General features: G+C 42.6%; 1 protein-coding gene across 4 annotated transcripts in view; it reads left to right on the top strand.

Annotated features, from left to right (window-relative positions):
- The window catches only part of GSDME (gasdermin E), a 78,758-nt gene that overhangs the window by 38,522 nt on the left and 21,703 nt on the right, over window positions 1-18,533 (top strand). For all 4 annotated transcript variants that reach the window (XM_064290085.1, XM_064290086.1, XM_064290084.1 and 1 more), the window contains exons 5-6: window positions 13,009-13,180; window positions 15,924-16,044. In XM_064290085.1, the coding sequence (XP_064146155.1) occupies window positions 13,009-13,180; window positions 15,924-16,044 (293 nt within the window). The remainder of the gene's footprint in view (window positions 1-13,008; window positions 13,181-15,923; window positions 16,045-18,533) is intronic.

Below are 18,533 nucleotides of genomic sequence, written 5' to 3'. Positions count from 1 at the left end.
AACTGCTTGCTGCCAGTGGATGCTGCTTGCCTGTCCCCAAGCCCTGCCTTTGCAGCCCAGTGAATTATTTCCCTGTTGGCTGTGTGTTGTAGCCGTGTTCCTCTCTCCTCTCCAGTCTCCTGAGCCTGCGTGGAGATGGGCAGACAGGCAAGCTGTGTGCATGGCCGAGCATCTGGTCCTGCCCCACGGGTTGAGTCCTGAGGACTGATGCAGCTTCATGGGTGCTCAGGTGGGCAAGCATCCTATGCAGAAGGAACTTACACACCTTCAATGGACTTTTTTTTCCTCCCTGTTTTTTGGTGTTCAGGGTGGGGTAAAGTAGGGGCTCTGTAGGGAGGTAGACACTTTAAGCAGCAGAGTCTTGGGTGGTCTAGGGTGAGTTTTTTCTTTTCAGACAATTTAACATTGGTTAGGAATAGCTTGAAATGTTTTAGTGGAGCCTGTTTAAGGCATGTAACTGGGCCTGTGGTATTTTCCTCTGTTAGATATGAGGCTGTCAGGCTTGCATTTCTGCTTCTGATGTGTGTGTTCAAATGGAGACAAGCCAATACCTTAACTGTAATTGAGGGAATGGGTTTTCAAGACTCTGCTAGAAGGTGCAAATGCTGCTTCACTTTTATGTTCTAACCGTAGATACACATTATTGTCAGAGTCTCATCTGCAGTCGTTGCCTCTAAGACCAAAGCATCATCTCTCATGAAGATTTAAATCTACACGCCATCCTTCTTTCTTTTTTTAAATAATTTCATTTTGTTGTTGTTGAAAATACATGGCAGAACATACACCGATTCAACTATTTCTACGTGTGCAACTCAGTGACGTTGACTACATTCTTCAGGTTCTCACCCTCCTTTTCCAAATTGTTCCTTTCCCATTAACATAAACTTACAGCCCTCAAGTTTCTTATCCAGTCTTTCAAGTTGCTATTTCCAATTTGATCCCATGTAGATAGTTCTTTAAAAGCGCACAAAGCTCACATCATAGTAAAGGTAGACATTCTTTACTAATTAAGCTAAACTGTTTTTTTGTTGTTGTTGTTTGGTCTAAAGAAGACTTCTGTGGATATTTTTGGTTTAAGGTTTAAATATTATCTCGGGGCAACAGTTTTGGGGGTCGTATACTATTCTTTAAACCAAAATGCTAATCCTTATTTCTCCCATCTTCCATATGTTTTCTCTCTTTCATGCACAGATGCACACATTCATTAAAGCCAATAGACGAAGGAAAAAACCCACAAGTTTTGTTTATTCATTTATTCCAAAAGTATTTATTGAGCCTTGTTTTGTACTAGGCACTGCTCTCAGGCTTGAAGTAAGCAAGAGACGTAGCTCCTACTTCCAAGGAGCTTATATATTCTAGAGGAAGGAAATGAACAATGGACAAATAAACTAATGCGCTAGACATATATCGTATGGAAATGTGCTCGCAGACGTGGGCCTTTGGATGTGATAGCATGACAGGGTGCTGCTCTACACAGGGTGTCCAGTGGATACCTCCCTGAGGAAGTAGCTAATGTGTCAGCAAGGTATGGGGTCAGGGGGAGCATAATGCCAAAATCGTGGGGTGGGGATGTACTTGGTGTGTTTAGGGCTGAAAGGTTAGCTCAACAAGGGGCAGAGGCCAGGTCACATAGCCCTAATAAAAAAAATTAATGGGTTGAATTGTGTTCCCCCAAAATATGTGTTGTAAATCCTAACCCCTCTACCTGTGGAGGTAATCCCATTTGAGAATAGGGTTCTCTTTGCTATGTTAATGAGGCCATATCTGTGTGGAGTGTGCCTTTCACAAATCAACTTTTAGATATAAAAGGAGCAGATTAGGCACAGAAGCAAGAAGACACAACAAATGGGGAAAGATAGATACCCTGTGGAGATCTCCAAGGATCAAAAGAAGAATTCAAGAGAAGCTGAGACCAGGATTTTCCCCCAAGTGTACAGAGAGCCTTCCCCTAGAGCCAGCACCCTGAATTCAGACTTCTAGCCTCCTAAACTTTGAGAAAATAGATTTCTGTTCATTAAAGCCACCCACTTGTGGTATCTCTGTTATAGCAGCACTAGATAACTAAGACTCTGGGCAAGGGATTTTAATGGGATGTAGCCATTGGAGGCTTTGAAGTGAGGGAGAGACATGAAAAAGTATTTCCTACCCAGTTGATGGCCCGTAATTCCCATCACTGCACGCATTGTGGCTTCATATTTGTGGACTTCCGTAAAAGAACCCAGGAAGGTGGCTGGAGCCAGCGAGAGTCTGTGTGGCATTTTACTCTGTGCTCAGCATCCGCTAACTGCTCACCATATGTCATCTCATCTGTGTGAGTTTCCCAGGGCTGCCGAAACAAAGCACCACAAACTGCGTGGCTTAAAACAGCAGACATTTATTCTCTCTCAGTTCTGGAAGGCAGAAGTCCAAAATCAAGATGTCAGCAGGATTGATTACTTCTGAAGGCTCTGAGGGAGGATCTGTTCCATGTGTCTTTCTTAGCATCTGGTGACAGCCAAAGATCCTACCTGTTCCTTAGCTTGTAGATGAGTCACTCCAATTTCTGCCTCTGTCTTACATGGCATTCTCTCTGTGTGTTTGTCTCTGTGTCTCTTCTCGTTTTATAAGGACACCAAACCAAACATGGTGCCATCGAGTTGATTCTGACTTATAGCGACCCTACAGGACAGAGTAGAACTGCCCCATAGGGTTTCCAAGGAGCGGCTGGTGAACTCAAACTGCTGACTTTTTGGTTAGCAGCTGTAGCTCTTAACCACTGTGCCACCAAGGCTCCATAAGGACACCAGTCATATTGCATTAGGGCTCACCTTAGACCAGTACGACCTCATGTTAACTTCACTGATTACATCTGCAAAGGCCCTTTCCCCAAATAAGGTTCTGGGAGTGAGGAGTTCAGCATATCTATTTTTGGCAGGACATAATTCAACCCATGACATTATCTAATTCCTACAACAACTGCATGAGGAAGGGGAGTGTTACCATCAGTTTATCAATGAAAAAACCAAGGTGTAGAGATGAAGTAACTCAAGGTCATCCAACTAAAGGGCCAGAGCTGGGATCTGACCCCCAGCTGGGCAGGCTCTAGGCTCCCTGCTTTATATACTCCTTCCTGGAAGTGAAGTCCCTGGGCAGCTTCTTATGTTGAGATAACACCTTTCCAGAGATTTGCTGTCCATATTCCTCTACTGAGGCTCACAAATGCAAAGCCACAATGTGTTCATTGACAAGAATTCTCACCTTTTGCACGGGAGACCTAGGTTCGATTCCCGGCCAATGCACCTCATATGCAGCCACCACCTGTCTGTCAGTGAAGGCTTGTGTGTTTGTTGCTGTGATGCTGTACAGGTTATAGTGGAGCTTCCAGACTAAGATAGACAAGGAAGAAAGGCCTGGCAATCTACTTCTGAAAAATCATACAATGAAAACCCAATGGATCATAACAGTCCATATGGATCACAACCAATTGTGGGAATGGTGCAGGACCAGATCCTTTTCATTCCATTGTATATGGAATTGCCATGTGTCAAGGGCCAGCTCGACAACAACAGCAATAATAATAACAACATGGGCCACTTAATTTGAGTCCAAGGTGCTTTTTCATGTCACTCCCTTGCTTAAAAGCCTTCAATGACTACATCCCAACTAAACTCCTTGCCCAGGTTATGAGGTCTATGTGGTCTGGCCTCTGTCCCCTGTTGATCTGACCTTCCTGTCTTCTGTTTGTGCTCTGTGCCTCCGCAGATCGTTTCTCAACCTGACAAAGTTTTGTCTGCCAAGGAATAGGCAAGCCACTGTATGTGTAGTTAGGGCTGTATGCTGAGCTTTGCAAGATAATTAGTTTGAACTGTTTAAAAAGCTCAGACTGATGACTATGATCCTTTTTGTGCAAACACCAACTCTAATTTGGTTCTCTTTTCCTTTCCACTTCGTAGACTCATAGCATTGTATGAGATCTCTGGAGACGTTATTTCATCTTTTGCTTCTCAGCATGAAATCATCTCCTGTAGATGGAAATTTAATCTGTTCTTGAAATTCCCTGGAGTAGTGTGGTGGGAGCCCCAAGTCTTGGCTGGGTGATCCTGGGCAGGCCCTGCCTCACTGGCTTCACTTTCCCCATCTGCAAAATGACCTGCTTGGGCCAGATGGCCCCTAAAACTCCTTCTAAGAGAGTACACATCCTTTTGGCATAGCCAGATCAGGTGCCTAATAAGCTTTAGGTTAAGAAATTACTTTTTTATATGGCCCAAGATGGCAGCTTAATCACACACACCATGCCATCCCCCTGTAGCAAAGAACCAAGAAACCAAGTGAAACATAACAATCTGGGAACCCAGAACAGCAAATGGAAGGATGAAGAATTAGATTGAACACTGAAGGGAAGGAGAAACTGAATGAAAACAGCAAACGAGGAGACTTAAAGAATGTAAGCACCCTATCAGCTGGCCGTGCCCAGCATGGCCATCTTGAGACAAAGTGAGCAGCATTCCCAGGTGAGGAACACAGGTAGGCAACTTCACAGAATATGCAATAGGAAACAGAGATACAGTAGAGACAAACCCAGAGTGAAGTAAGGTGACCAGAACATAGAGCAGGGAGGGAGCCAGAAAACAGGGACAGGACTACTCACCAACAGCAGCCCCTGAACATTTGGGCAGGTGGTGCTGGTGGAGTGGAGGATCCTTGGAGTGATGGCTAGAGATCCCTGACCCAACTGAACTCTGGACAGACCCCTGTCCTTGCATTTGGTTGGGGCTGGGCTGCTCTCTGTGTGGAGTGCCCTGATGATCATGCCAGAGACTGGGGGACCAGCAGTGTGGTTCCCTCCCCGTACCTGGTGATCTGTGGTGCATGCTGTCATGCCATCAGACCTGTGACTGGAGGCTTGTGCCCTTTCTGCCCACCTCCGTGCCACCCCACCCTCCCAGTGATTGGTGGCATATGTTCCCACTGCCAGATCAGTGATTGGAGGTGTTAGACCCCCTCTTCCCTGCCCCAGCCACCCCACCAACTCAGTGACCAGCAGTATTAGTTCCTGTACCACCCTCTCAGTGGCTGGTGACCTGTGAAACCTTGCCCTGACCACGTAGAAACCAGCAGTGCACACACACAGTACCCAGCCCAGTGACTGGTGAAAACGTTCCCTACACCAGTGCCCCAGTGACCAACTGGACAGACACATCACCTCATCAGCAACGCCAGTTACATCCTGACAGGTGCCATCCACAACTTTGACAAACAATAAGCAGGAGATCCTACTGCCCTCATCCAGTGTTCGCCCAGCTTCAGTGTCACACATCTCACACCTAAACAGTTCCTGCAGGCTGCCTGCACTTGCACTGAAACCACTTGATACCCCACTACCTACTGAGATGCATGCATAATGGGCCTACCCCTTCCATTTGGGTAGCACTCCTCACAGTGGATACAGAGAAATCCTGCCCTGACCTCAAAAAAACACATTAACTGCTAGCACCAACCTGGAAAGACCCCACAGTCCCACAAGCACTGTGGAGGGACCCGGAGCACCCAACACTTGTCACCCAAAATCAGGGAAAGAACCTGCTTTCCCACCTCCACTTAATCCTGTAAGGGAAGACATATGAGCCTAACCACAGAGGACTCGCATGTGGGTGTGACCCACCATACCCATTAGTGAAAGGAAATCACTCCTAGCCAACAGACACCACCAAAGTCTCATATAGACCAGAACCACAAAATAACAATTAAAATAATACAAAAGAAGAAAGACATTCTAAAGAGAAAGCGAAAAATAGCTCCGGATACATCAAAACAAAACAAAAAAATCAGCACAAAACAAACACACATACAATCAATCAACCAATAAACTAACACCTTAATGCCTCAGAGAAAGCAGACAATAGCAAATCATATGAGGAATCAGGAAATATGGCTCAAACAAGTGAGCAAAATAAGGAGGCAGAAAACCTTCCTAAGGAATAAGTGGTAATAGAACTACCTGATAAGAATTGAAAAAACTTACATGTAGGATCCACAAAAAGATCAAGGAAAACACAGACAAAACCCTAGAAGAATTCAAGAAAACAATACAAGAACAAAATACCAAAATAATTAGAAACCATACAGAAACAACAACTAGAAACCTAGAAGATTAATAATGAAATATCAGAATTAGATAACTCAATGGAAGGACATAGAAGTAGAATTGAATTGATGGAAGAAAGAATCAGTGAAATAGAGGACAAATCTCTTGATACTAATTTGTTTGAAGAACAATCAGAAAAAAGAATCAAGAAAAATGAAGAAAGCCTAAGAGTTATGTGGGACACTATCAAGAGGAATAATTTATGCATAATAGGAATTTCAGAAGAGGAGGAGGAAAAAGAATTTTTTTGCAGATTTATTGGCATAAAACTCTCCTAATATAAAAGACAAGAAGATTTCCATCCCAGAAGCTCAATGAATCCCAAACAGGATAGACCCCAAAAGAAAGTCACCAAGACATACCATAATCAAACTTCCTAAAACCAAAGATAAAGAAAGAATTCTGAGGGCACCTTGAAAAAATTAAATATCACCTACAAAGGGACACTAGTAAGACTAAGCGCTGATTTCTCATAAACCATGCAGGCAAGAAAGCAATGGGATGACATAAATAAAGCTCTGGAAGAAAAGAATTGCCAACCAAGAATCCTATATCCCACAAAATTCTTTCAAATATGATGGCAAAACTAGGACATTCCCAGAAAAATAGGAATTAAGGGAATTTTTAGAAACCAGAGCAACCTTACAAGAAATATTAAAGAGAGTCCTTTGGACAGAGAACCAACAACAGATAACAACATGAGATTAAGACACAGTATAGCATCACCCAGATACCAACTGAGATAAAGAATTCTAAAAAGTAAAATAGAGCTGCAAAATTGAAACCAAGGAACCAGAGATGTCAATATGTAAATGATGACAACTTAAAACAAAAAGGGAGAATAAATGGTGTAGTTGTAGAACTTCCATATGGAGAGGAAGTCAAGGTGATATCAAGATAGATTGTTTTAAACTTAGGAAGATAAAGGCAAATTTCAGGAGTAAGCACACACACAAAAATTAATAAACCTACTTAAAGAAGAAAATAAAAAATACTCAGTAAACACAAAATCAACAGCAATGAAGAATACGAAAAGAAAATCCATAAACAAAAAGAACTCAGCACAGAAAATTAAGTGAAACAAACTGTTAACACTGCACAAAAAAAGCATAACAAAATGGCAGCAGTATACTCATAACTATCAATAATCACACTGAATATAAATGTTTTAAATACACCAGTCAAGAGAGATAGAAAAAAATGTCCCATCAATATGTTGCCTACAAGAGACACACCTTAGACACAAAGACATGAATAAGTTAAAAGTCAAAGAATGGGAAAAACATATCAAGCAAACAATAATCAAAAGAGAGCAGGAGTGGTAGTAATAATCGCTGGTACAATAAACTTTAAGTCAAAATCCATTATAAGCATCAAAGAAAGGAATTATGTAATGATTAAAGGGTCCACCAAGAGGACGTAACCATAATAAATATTTATGCACCAAATGGCTCAGCTCCAAAATACATAAACTCTAACAGAATTGAAAAGAGATATAGGCCTACAGTAGTAGGAGGAGACTTTAACAAACCACTTTTGATGATGGACAGAAAAACTAAAAAGAAACTCGACAAAGATACAGACGATCTAAATAACACTATCAACCAACTTGACCACATAGGCATATGCAGAACACACCACCCAACAGCAGCACAGTACAAATTCTTCTCCAATGCACATGGATCATTCTCCAGATTAGAACATATTTTAGGTCACAAAGCAAGCCTCGATAAATTCAAAAACATCGAAATAATACAAAGCATCTCCTCTGATCATAACGCTATAAAACTAGAAAGAATAAGGAAAAAAATTAAACACGTGGAAACTGAAGAGCACCTTACCGAAAAACTATTGGATAATAGAAGACATTAAAAATGAAGTTAAAAAATTCTTAAAAGTCAAATGAAAATGAAAACACAACATACCAAAACCTTTGGGACACAGCAAAACCAGTGCTCACAAGAGAATGCACATATCAAGGAAGAAAAAAACCCAAAATCAATAGCTTTCACTACAGCTCGAGCCAATAGAAAAGGAGCAGCAAAGAGGTTCACAGTCATCAGAAGAAAGGAGATAATAAAGATCAGAGTAGAAATAAATGAAACAGAAAACAGAAAAACAATAGAAAGAATCAATAAAACTAGAAGTTGGTTCTTTGAGAGCATCAATAAAATTGACAAACCACTGGCCAAACTGACAAAGGAAGAAAATGAGAAGATCAAATAACCAAATGAGATGGGTAACATTACAAGAGAACCAGCTAAGATAAAGTGGATCATAACAGAATATTATGAAAAATTATACTCCAACAAATTTGAAAACCTAGGAGAAATGGACAAATTTCCAGAAACGCACTACCTACCTAAACTAACACAAATAGAGGTAGAAAATTTGAACAGACTCATAACAAAAGAAGAAATTGAAGAAGTCGTTAAAAAAAAAAAAAAAAACCCTCACAACAACAACAACAAAATCCTAGCCCAGATGGCTTCACTGGAGAATTCTATCAAACATTCAGAGAAGACTTGACACCAATTCTACTCAAACTATTCCGGAATATAGAAAGGGAAGGAATATTCCCTAATTCGTTCTATGAAGCCAGCATAACCCTGATACCAAAGCCAGGCAAAGACATCACTAAAAAAGAAAATTGCAAACCAATATCCCTCATGAATATAGATGCAGAAATTTTCAATAAAATTCTAGCGAACAGAATTCAACAACAGCATATCAAAAAAATAATATGATCAAGTGGGATTCATACCAGGGATACAAGGATGGTTTAACATCAGAAAAGCAATGTAATTCATCATATAAATAAAGGAAAAGAATCACATGATCATCTCAATCAATGCAGAAACGGCAATTGATAAACACTTTTTCCTGAGAAAAACTCTCAGCAATATAGGAATAGAAGAGAAATTCCTCAACATAATTAAGGGTATTTATGCAAAACCAACAGCCAACATTATTCTCAACAGAGAAAGATTAAGAGTATTCGCCTTGAGAATGGGAACAAGACAAGGATGCCCTTATAACCTCTTATTCCATACTGTACTTGAAGTCCTAGCTAGAGCAGTAAGGCAAGAAAGGGAAGTAAAGAGTATCCAAATTGGAAAAGAAGAAGTAAAACTATCCTCATTTGCAGATAACATAATCCTACACGTAGAAAATCCCAGAGATGCCATTAGTTATGAGAACTAATAGAAGGATTCAGCAAAGTGTCAGGGTACAAGATCAACACAAAAAAATCAGTTGGGTTCCTCTGCACTAACAAGGAGGACTCTGAAAAGGAAATCAGGGAAACCGTACCATTTACAGTAGCCCCCAAAAGGATAAAATACCTAGGAATAAACCTAACCAGAGACATAAAAAATTTATGCAAGGAAAACTATAAAACATTAAAGAAACTAAAAGAGAGCTACATAAATGGAAAAACATTCCATACTCACAGTTTGGAAGACTTAATGCTGTAAAAATGTCAGTACTACCAAAAGCCATCTATAGATACAATGCAATCCCTATCCAAAACCCAACAAACATTCTTTAATGAAATGGGAAAACTAATCTCCAACTTTATATGGAAAGAAGGAGGCTCCAAGTAGCTAAAGCAATATTGAAGAAGAAGAACAAAGTAGGAGGCCTCACCCTTCCCAGTCTCAAAACTTACTCTACAGCCGTGGTAATCAAAACAGCAGACACATAGGCCAATGGAATAGAACTGAGCACCCAGAAGTAAATCCATCTGTGTCTGGGCAGCTGATCTTTGACAAAAGGTCAAAGTCCACTCAATGGGCAAGAAACAGTGTCTTTGACAAATGATGCTGGCAAAACTGGATATCTATATGCAGAAGAAAAGATCAGGATCCCTACTTCATACCATGCACAAAAACTAACTCCACATGGATCAAAGACCTAAATGTTAAGCCTAAAACTATAAAGTTCCTGGAAAATAACTCAGGGCCAAAATGAGAGGACCTAATTTTTGGCATAAAGAGCCTATTAAACAAAACTAAAAATGCACAAACAGCAGAAAATAAGTAAGTGAGACCTACTAAAAATTAAATATTTATGCTCATCAAAAGACCTTATCAATATAGTAAAAAGTGAAACTATAGACTGGGGAAAAATCTTTGACAATTGACATATTTGATAAGGGTCTAATCTCTAAAATAAATAGAAAACTTCAACAACTCACCAGCTAAAAGACAACCAATCCAGTCAAAAAATGGGCAAAGGACAGGAACAGGCACATCACCAAAGAGGACATTTAGGTGGCCAACAAATACATGAAAAGATGCTTGTGATCATTATCTGTTAGAGAGATGCAAATTAAAACTACAATGAGATGCCATCCTACCCCTGCAAAAATGGCAATGATCAAAAAAACAGAAAACAACAAATGCTGGCGAGGTTGTGGGGAATTGTAAAATGGCACAACCGCTATGGAAAACAGTGCGACGCTTTCTCAAAAAGCTAGAAATAGAAATACCTTATGATCCAGCAATCTCACTCCTAGGTATACATCCTAGAGATCTAAGCATTAATCACAATAGCGAATAGATGGAAACAACCTAAATGCCCATCAGTGAATGAATGGATAAACAAATGTGGTACATATATATGGGGAAATACTACCCAACCATAAAGAATAATGAGGAGTCCGCCAAACGTATCATGCATGAATCTGGAGGACGTTATGCTGAGTGAAATCGGTCAATCACAAAAAGACAAATATTGTATGTTCCCACTATTATAAAAGTCAAGAATAGACACACAGAAAGCACAGTTCTTTGGTGGTTACTACGGATGGGAGGGAAAGGAAGGGGGAATCACTTTCTAGATAGTAGACTCTTCTTAATTTTCCACATGGGAAAGGGAATCCAAATATGGGTGAAGTCAGCACAACCTGACCAAGCTAAATAAAGACGCTAAGAAGTGCGTGAGGAAAAGGTACAATTTTGGTAAATGCCATAACATACAGTTTTGCAACAACAGCAAAAAATATATGTGTGGTTACCTAGGTAAATATGGATACATGTGTAGTATTAGGAAGGCCTATTTGAGTAAATACACGTGCATGTATAGGTATATCTGTAGGTATTTGTATATATATGTGTGTGCTGCATGTATATATCCACATATATAGCACATAGGGGGCACAGTTACGGAGGCTTCCTAGACATATCCAAACAACTTGCAGGATTGGTTTACTGGGTCAGATGGCTTGGTACCATAGCCTCAGGGAACAACTTAGTCAATTGGCATAACTTAGTTGACAAAGATAATGTTCTACATCCTAGTTCGGTGAGCAGCATCTGAGGTCTTAAAAGCTTGTGAGTGGCCGTCTAAGATATAACTATTGGTCTTTACCTGTATGGAGCAAAAGAGAATGAAGGATATCAAAATGTCAAAAAAGAAACTAGTCCATGGAACTAACAGCCCACAGGAACCACAGCCTCTTCTAACCTGAGACCAGAAGAACTAGATGGTGCCCAGCTACCACTACTGACTCTTCTGTCCAGTGACACAATAGAAGGTCCTGGATATAGTGGGAGAAAAATGTAGAACAAAACTCAAATTTCTAAAAAAGACCAGTTAGAGAGACTGATAGAGAGTAGAGCAACTGCTGAGACTATTGCCCTAAGATACTCTTTTGAACTTGGAGTTGAAGCTATTTGTGCAGGTCATTTTTCAACTAAATAATAGATTGGCTTATAAAATAAACAATGTCAACCATGAGTAATGTGCTCCTTTAAATAATTAGCTATATGAGACCAAACGGTGAACAATTACCCATAAGCAAAGATGAGATGGCAAGGAGGGGAAGGGAAGCTGAATTCATGAAAACAGAACAAACAGAATGGGAATGAGAATGCTGACACATTTTAAAAACTGTGATCGATAGCATGGAACGATTTGTAAAAAAATTGTTAAAGGGGAACCTAATTTGCTGTTCAAACTTTCACCTAAAACACAATAAAATATTATTAAAAAAAAACTAATTAAATAAAATAAAGAAGTTCCTTTTTAATTTAAATCAGATTTCCTCCTTGCAAAAGGTTGGTGGTTTGAGTCTACCCAAAGGAGCCTCGGAAGAAAGTCCTGGACATCTGCTTCTGAAAAATCAGCCATTGAAAACCCTATGAAACACGGTTCTATTTTGACACACACGGGGCTGCCATAAGTCAGAACTGACTGGGAGACAACTGGTTTTTTACTTGTACTTGAAGCCTGTTCCATTCTCCTCTGTGAGAAGCAACTGGTCACTATTCCCCCATTAAAAAACAAAACAAAACAACCAAACCCATTGCCGTCGAATTGATTCCAACTCATAGAGACCCTATAGGACAGAGTAGAACTGCGCCATAGAGTTTCCAAGGAGCGCCTGGCGGATTTGAACTGCCGACCCTTTGGTTAGAAGCCGTAGCACTTAACCACTGCGCAACCAGGGTTTTCTATTCACCCGTAATCACCTATATTTTTGTGGGCTGTGGCTGGAATGCTGTACCTCCGCCCCTGATAAAATAACAAAGTGGAGTTCCCAGGGTCTCAAGCAGATGGATTGAGTTGCTCTACTAGCTGTGTTTTGTTTTTTGTTTTTTTCCCTTCCTTCTTGAGAAGCCAGCACTGTCGTTTGACAGAGAGAGCCCTGCTTCCTGCCATGTCCAGACTGTTCCTGGAGGCCTGGCAGCTCCGAGCTGGCCCCAGGGGAGTTTGCTTTATGCCTTACTGGATGAATTGCCCCCTCTCTCCTCTCCAGGAAATAAGTGGTGCCAGTTGTCACCTGTTCACTCCTCAGCTGCCAGCTGTGTAAGAGAACATTTAGGCGCGTTAGTCTGCCTTGAGACATTGGGCCACTCACGGCCATTTTCCTTTTTCAGAGCAATAGATCTGAAAAACCCTCTGGTGCAGCAGGTACTGGAGAGGAGGAATGAGGTTCTGTGCATCTTGATACAAAAGATCGTGACGACGCAGAAGTGTGTTATCTCTGAGCACGTTCAGGTTGAGGAGAGGTGTGGCGGCATGGTGGGGATCCAAACCAAGACCATACAGGTGAGTGTCCAGGGGGTAGGGGTCACCAGGTCACAGGCCACAGTGGCCTCTCTGGACCCAGCAGTGGAGACCTGGCCAAGGACCTCTTTTTTGAGGGGATGTCTTCATTAGTCAGGACTCTGGAGTGCGTTAATGGAAATCCAACTCAATTTGGCTTACTCGAGGAATGTATTGGCTCATGTAACCAAAACATGGGAGGTAATCTGGCTTCAACCGCTGTTCAGTTTAGGACTGTAAGATTTAAAGGATGGGTGAGCTGCCTGCCCTTGGGCTGATTCCCTCTCAGATAGGCTCCCTCCTGTGGTGCTGGCAGCCCCAGGCTTTCCTCAGACCCAGGGGAAAGAGTACCTCAGGGCCTGCTCTTACCTGACCAACCTGGGTCGTGTCCATTCCTGAAGCAGAACCAAGGCCAGGGCAACAGGACATTCAGATTGGTCAGGTGGGCCTGGGTCACATGCCTTCCTTGTGGGAGGGAGGCTTCTCTGAGGTAATGGGTACTGATCAGGCCAAATCCACAGATAATCACAGAGCCGCCCAGAGCCAGGGATCTCAAAATGATTAGTTTGTGATCAACTGCCTCAAATCCTTTGTGGATGGAGTTAGGGCAGGTAAAGATCAGTATATCAACAGATAACTCTGGATTAAATTATAGACAGTCTTCCCAGGCTGACCCATGAGCCAGTATTAAACTTCAGTGGAATAAGTGACCATCAACCCCAGACTTTCCCTCCAGCTTGCCACAGTGTTCCACCCTTAGAGATTTACTTCTCATTTGTCTTAGTCATCTAGGGCTGCTATAACAGAAATACCACAAGTGGATGGTGTCAACAAAGTGAAATTTATTCTCTCACAGTCTAATAGGTTGCAAGCCCAAATTCAGGGCATTGGCTCCAGGGGAAGGGTTTTTCTTCTTGGCTCTGGAGGAAGGTCCTTGTCATCAATCTTCCCCTGGTTGAGGAGCTTCTCAGCTCAGGGACCCAGGGTCCAAAGGATATGTATTCCTGCTCTTCATTCTTGGTAGTATGAGGTCCCCCTTCTCTGCTCTATTCCCTTTCCTTTTTATCTCTTGAGAAATAAAAGGTGGTGTAGGCCACATCCCAGGGAAACTCCCTGTACATTGGATCAGGGATGAGACCTGGGTAAGGGTGTTACAATCCCACCCTAATCCTCTTTAACATAAAATTACAATCACAAAATGGAGGACAACCACAGAATACTGGGAATTATGACCCAGCCAAACTGATACGCTCATTTTTGGGGGAACATAATTCAAGCCATGACATTTTTTTTAAATATATTTTGTTGTTGTTGCTGAGAATATACATAGCAGAACATACACCAATTCGACAGTTTCTACATGTACAATTCGGTGACATTGACTACATTCTTCAAGTTGTGCAGCCATTCTCACCCTCCTTTTCCAAATCGTTCCTGTCCCATTAACTTAAACTCACTGCCCCCTAAATTTCCTATCTAATCTTTTGAGCTGCTGCTGTCTGTTTGACCCCATATAAAAAACCCATTGCTGTTGAGTCTATTCCGACTCATAGCGACCCTATAGGACTGCCCCGTAGGGTTTCCAAGGAGCAGCTGGTGGATTCGAACTGTTGACTTTTTGGTTAGCAGCCAAGCTCTTGACCAGATGTCCTGATCCCACGCAGATAGTTCTTAAAGGAGCATAATGCTCATGGCAGACATTCCATACTAATTAAGCTATTGTTTGATTTAGAGAAGACTTTGGGGGTTATTTTTGGTTTAAGGTTTAAAGCTTATCTCAGGGCAATAGTTTTGGGGGTTCATGCGGTCTCAGTGGCTCCAGAAATCCTGGGGTTAACTTTTGACTTTTTCTAGAGGACCCAGGGAGGTTGTATTTGGAAGGAGATGGAGCTATAGGTCTAGAGCCTGAGCTCTCCCGGAGGAAAGCTGGCCAGGCAGGCAGGACAGAAGTGATGTGGGAGGTGCCTGGTGGGAAGTGACTTAGGTTGACCCTGCTGATGCTTCTGCCTGAAGTCACCACCCACCAAAGTCCTGGAGTCCACCAGGGAGTCAGGGGGCCAGCTGCCAGCTCTTGACCCAAAGCGTCACACTAACCAGGATCAAGTGGCCTAAAATAGTTCTTTCATCTCCAGTTTTGAGCCAACAAATAGGAAGAAATTCTTATCTTCCTCTCCTTCAGGTGTTGTGGGAAGGGATCATATTTGTGACAGTGTTTGCAGGAGACAGTTTTGATGCCTGATTTCTTGGCAGTTTTCTTCTCTAATCCTGCTCTCCTCTCCCCACGGCCACCTCTGCCCCCACTTTTGTTTAACCCACAAGGCCGGACATTGGAATGATGAGCTTGGGGGTTCTCTCTCAGCTAGGCTCCCCCAGCCAAGCTTTGATATTGTTAGGATCTCAAAATTGGCTCCATAACCCTTGGTGAGGGAAATGGGAAGTTATCTTCTTTATTATCTTCATTATTCAGCAACATAGATCTAATTTCACTGTTTCCCACACTTTGGGTTTTGGTGCCAGGGGTTTGTTGGACCACTTGGGAATATGTATAAGTCTGATTCTGACAAAGTTAAACCCTAGCCTCTGCCTTCTTCCTTCTGCCTCTTCTCCACTCAGTTCAGTAGACATTTTCTGAGCACCTGTGTGCAAGGCATAAGGCTGGCCCCGTGGGGATGCCCAGAGAAGCCAGGCCGAGACTGAGTTCACAGGTGATTAGCATCCTGGTGGACGAGTGTGCTCTTGCCCACAGGTGTCAGCAACGGAGGATGGGAACGTGCTCAAGGACTCCAATGTGGTGCTGGAGATCCCAGCTTCCACCGCTATTGCCTACGGCGTCATCGAGTTGTATGTGAAGCTGGACGGCCAGTTTGGTGAGTGCTGGCCTCTTGCTTGGGGCTCTCAGGAGACTGTCGAGGGGCATGTATTCTTTCCCCGAGACACACACTTGTATAGGATCCCTTACTGCTTTGTGGGATATGGGAAGAGAAGCAAGAGAGAGCAGAAGAGGATGTCCCATGACCTGGTTCCTGGACCTGTGGGATGCATTGGGTGGCCTTGGGGAGGGGATGTGAAGAGCAGCTCCACCTTCCTATCCCAGTCATTGGTGTAGGGCATGGTTTCACCAGCACGGCATGGGGTTAAGAAGTCAGACAGACGGGGCATCAACCCCGCACCATCGTATCCTCTGAGGTCTCAGGCAGGCTGTTGGATCTCGCTAAGCTTTAGCTTGCCCTTTTTCAGAAGGTGAAAGATTCCCTCATGAGGCTATGGTGAGGATTAAATTAGGATATGAAATGCCTGGCACAGAGGTCATTTATTAAGTACACCACCTTAGCTATTAAAATTACCATTATTATCCCTCCCTCCTTCAATATAAAGTCAAAAATAAACTATCCCTCCTCTGCTGATCATAAATGTGCCCAGAGCTTTGGAGATCCTGGTCATTGCCATGTTGCTGTTGTTCTTAGGTGCCATCAAGTTGGTTCCCAGTCATAGCGACCCTATAGGACAGAGTAGAACTGCCTCACAGGGTTTCCAAGGAGCACCTGGTGGATTTAAATTGCCATCCTTTTGGTTAGCAGCTGAGCTTGTAACCACCGTGCCGCCAGGGCTCCGTAGTTAGAAGGTCATTGCCGCAGTTAGAAGAAAATAAGGGCTTTAATTTAGCTAGTGTCTGCTGATCTTAGATGCTCACAACGCTTCCCTCACGCTCCTCCCGAGAAGAGGTAGGCTTGAGCCCAAGAAAACTAGTCACTTCTTGGGGGCATAAATAAATAAATATAATGTAATAACCCTAATGTGCAGTGGCTAAGAGCTACGGCTGCTAACCAAAAGGTCAGCAGTTCGAATCCACCAGTCGCTCCTTGGAAACCCTGTAGTGCAGTTCTACTCTGTCCTATAGGGTCAGCAACAGGTTTTTTTTTTTTTTTTAAAGATGATACTATGGTTATGTTTATAAAAAAAAGACTACTTGTTTTTTGAGGAGTCGTACTGAAATATTCACCAATGAAATGGTAATATGCCTGTGATTTGATTTAAAAAATAATATGGGTGGAGTATAGAGGGTATGTATGTGTTGGAGAGGGGTTGGGGTGAAAGAAGATTGGCCAGAAGTTAATAGTTGTTGAAGCTGGACTATGGATCGTTACACAGTTCTCTCTGTTCTTGTACAATTTGATATTTTTCATAATAAAAACATTTTTAAAGTATGTGCCATAGTGAACTATGCACATGTCTGTTCCTAACTCCTGCTGTTCCCATTTGTTATCAGTCAAGAGGTAGGTTCAGGAGTGAGTTTTCAATTAATTAGCCTTTGGCAGTTATGAAGCCCACAATGAGTCACCGTAAACATACCACTGAGTTACAACTGTGGGACTCAGAACAGACCAAAATGCTAGCTGGGCTTATGTGACTGTTGAAAAGTCAGTGGGTGTTTGAGAAACAGTGGAAGAAACAGTGTCTATTTTAAGAAATAGGCTTAGAGAGGTAAGTCAGGGCCACATGAGATACAAGGGCAAGAGCCACGACCTACAGCCTTCAGGCCCGTAATTCCAAATTTTATGTCATCACGGGGATTTTAGAAACGATTATTTAATTTTTTCTTTTTGAAAGAATGTTGTTTACCAAACAACTGCAGTTATTAAGATGATTCAGTTTTACCTCACGTTGTTGTCTTTGTCTGTATATGACAAGCAGTATTACCCCATCAGCTGATGCGACTGCAGCCCTGGCACTTAGGCCCTAATTATCCTGTCAGCCTTACTGAAGGCGCATGTGTCACGTTTTAAGGCCTTTTGAAATCTTAGCTTCACTTGAGAATGCCCATGAGAGCTCTCCGGACCCTTTGGTGGCCGGGAGCCAGAGCAAGCCCCTTCCTGTTTGCCCAGGGAGGCAGCTGTGCCCTGCTAGGCCTGTAGCTCCAGGGCAGTCTGTGGATCCCTCAGGGGCCCCTAAGACACAGCCTTGCTCTGTGTGGCTTTCCTGTTTGCATTTCAATTTCAAGCCTTTTTTCTTGCTTGCTTCCGCTGTCTTTGAAAATAAACTCTTTGTGCTGCTGAGAAAAGAGGTCCCTTGGGGGTTTCTCAGCCATCCCTCTGGCTCCTCTCCCATACCCTGGCCTTAGGTGGCAGCTCCCTTGCTCTTTACCCCTGCCAAGTGCAGTGCCTTTGCAGCTTGGAGGGCAGGCGCTGTTTGTGTGACTCACTGCCTGATTTTTAAACCAGTTCTTCTTTTGCCCATCTGTGTCCTCCGTCACTCTTGCCACAGAATGTTCTGATCCAGCTTCATAAACATAGACTTGCAGGGGCTGGAAGGAAGGACCATTATGAGGGTGCCTGATCTCTCCCCTACCTACTGGGTA

The sequence above is a fragment of the Loxodonta africana genome, chromosome 8 (assembly GCF_030014295.1).
Source record: "Loxodonta africana isolate mLoxAfr1 chromosome 8, mLoxAfr1.hap2, whole genome shotgun sequence".
NCBI classification, from domain to species: domain Eukaryota; kingdom Metazoa; phylum Chordata; class Mammalia; order Proboscidea; family Elephantidae; genus Loxodonta; species Loxodonta africana.
This window is presented reverse-complemented; position numbering and strand designations above follow the sequence as displayed.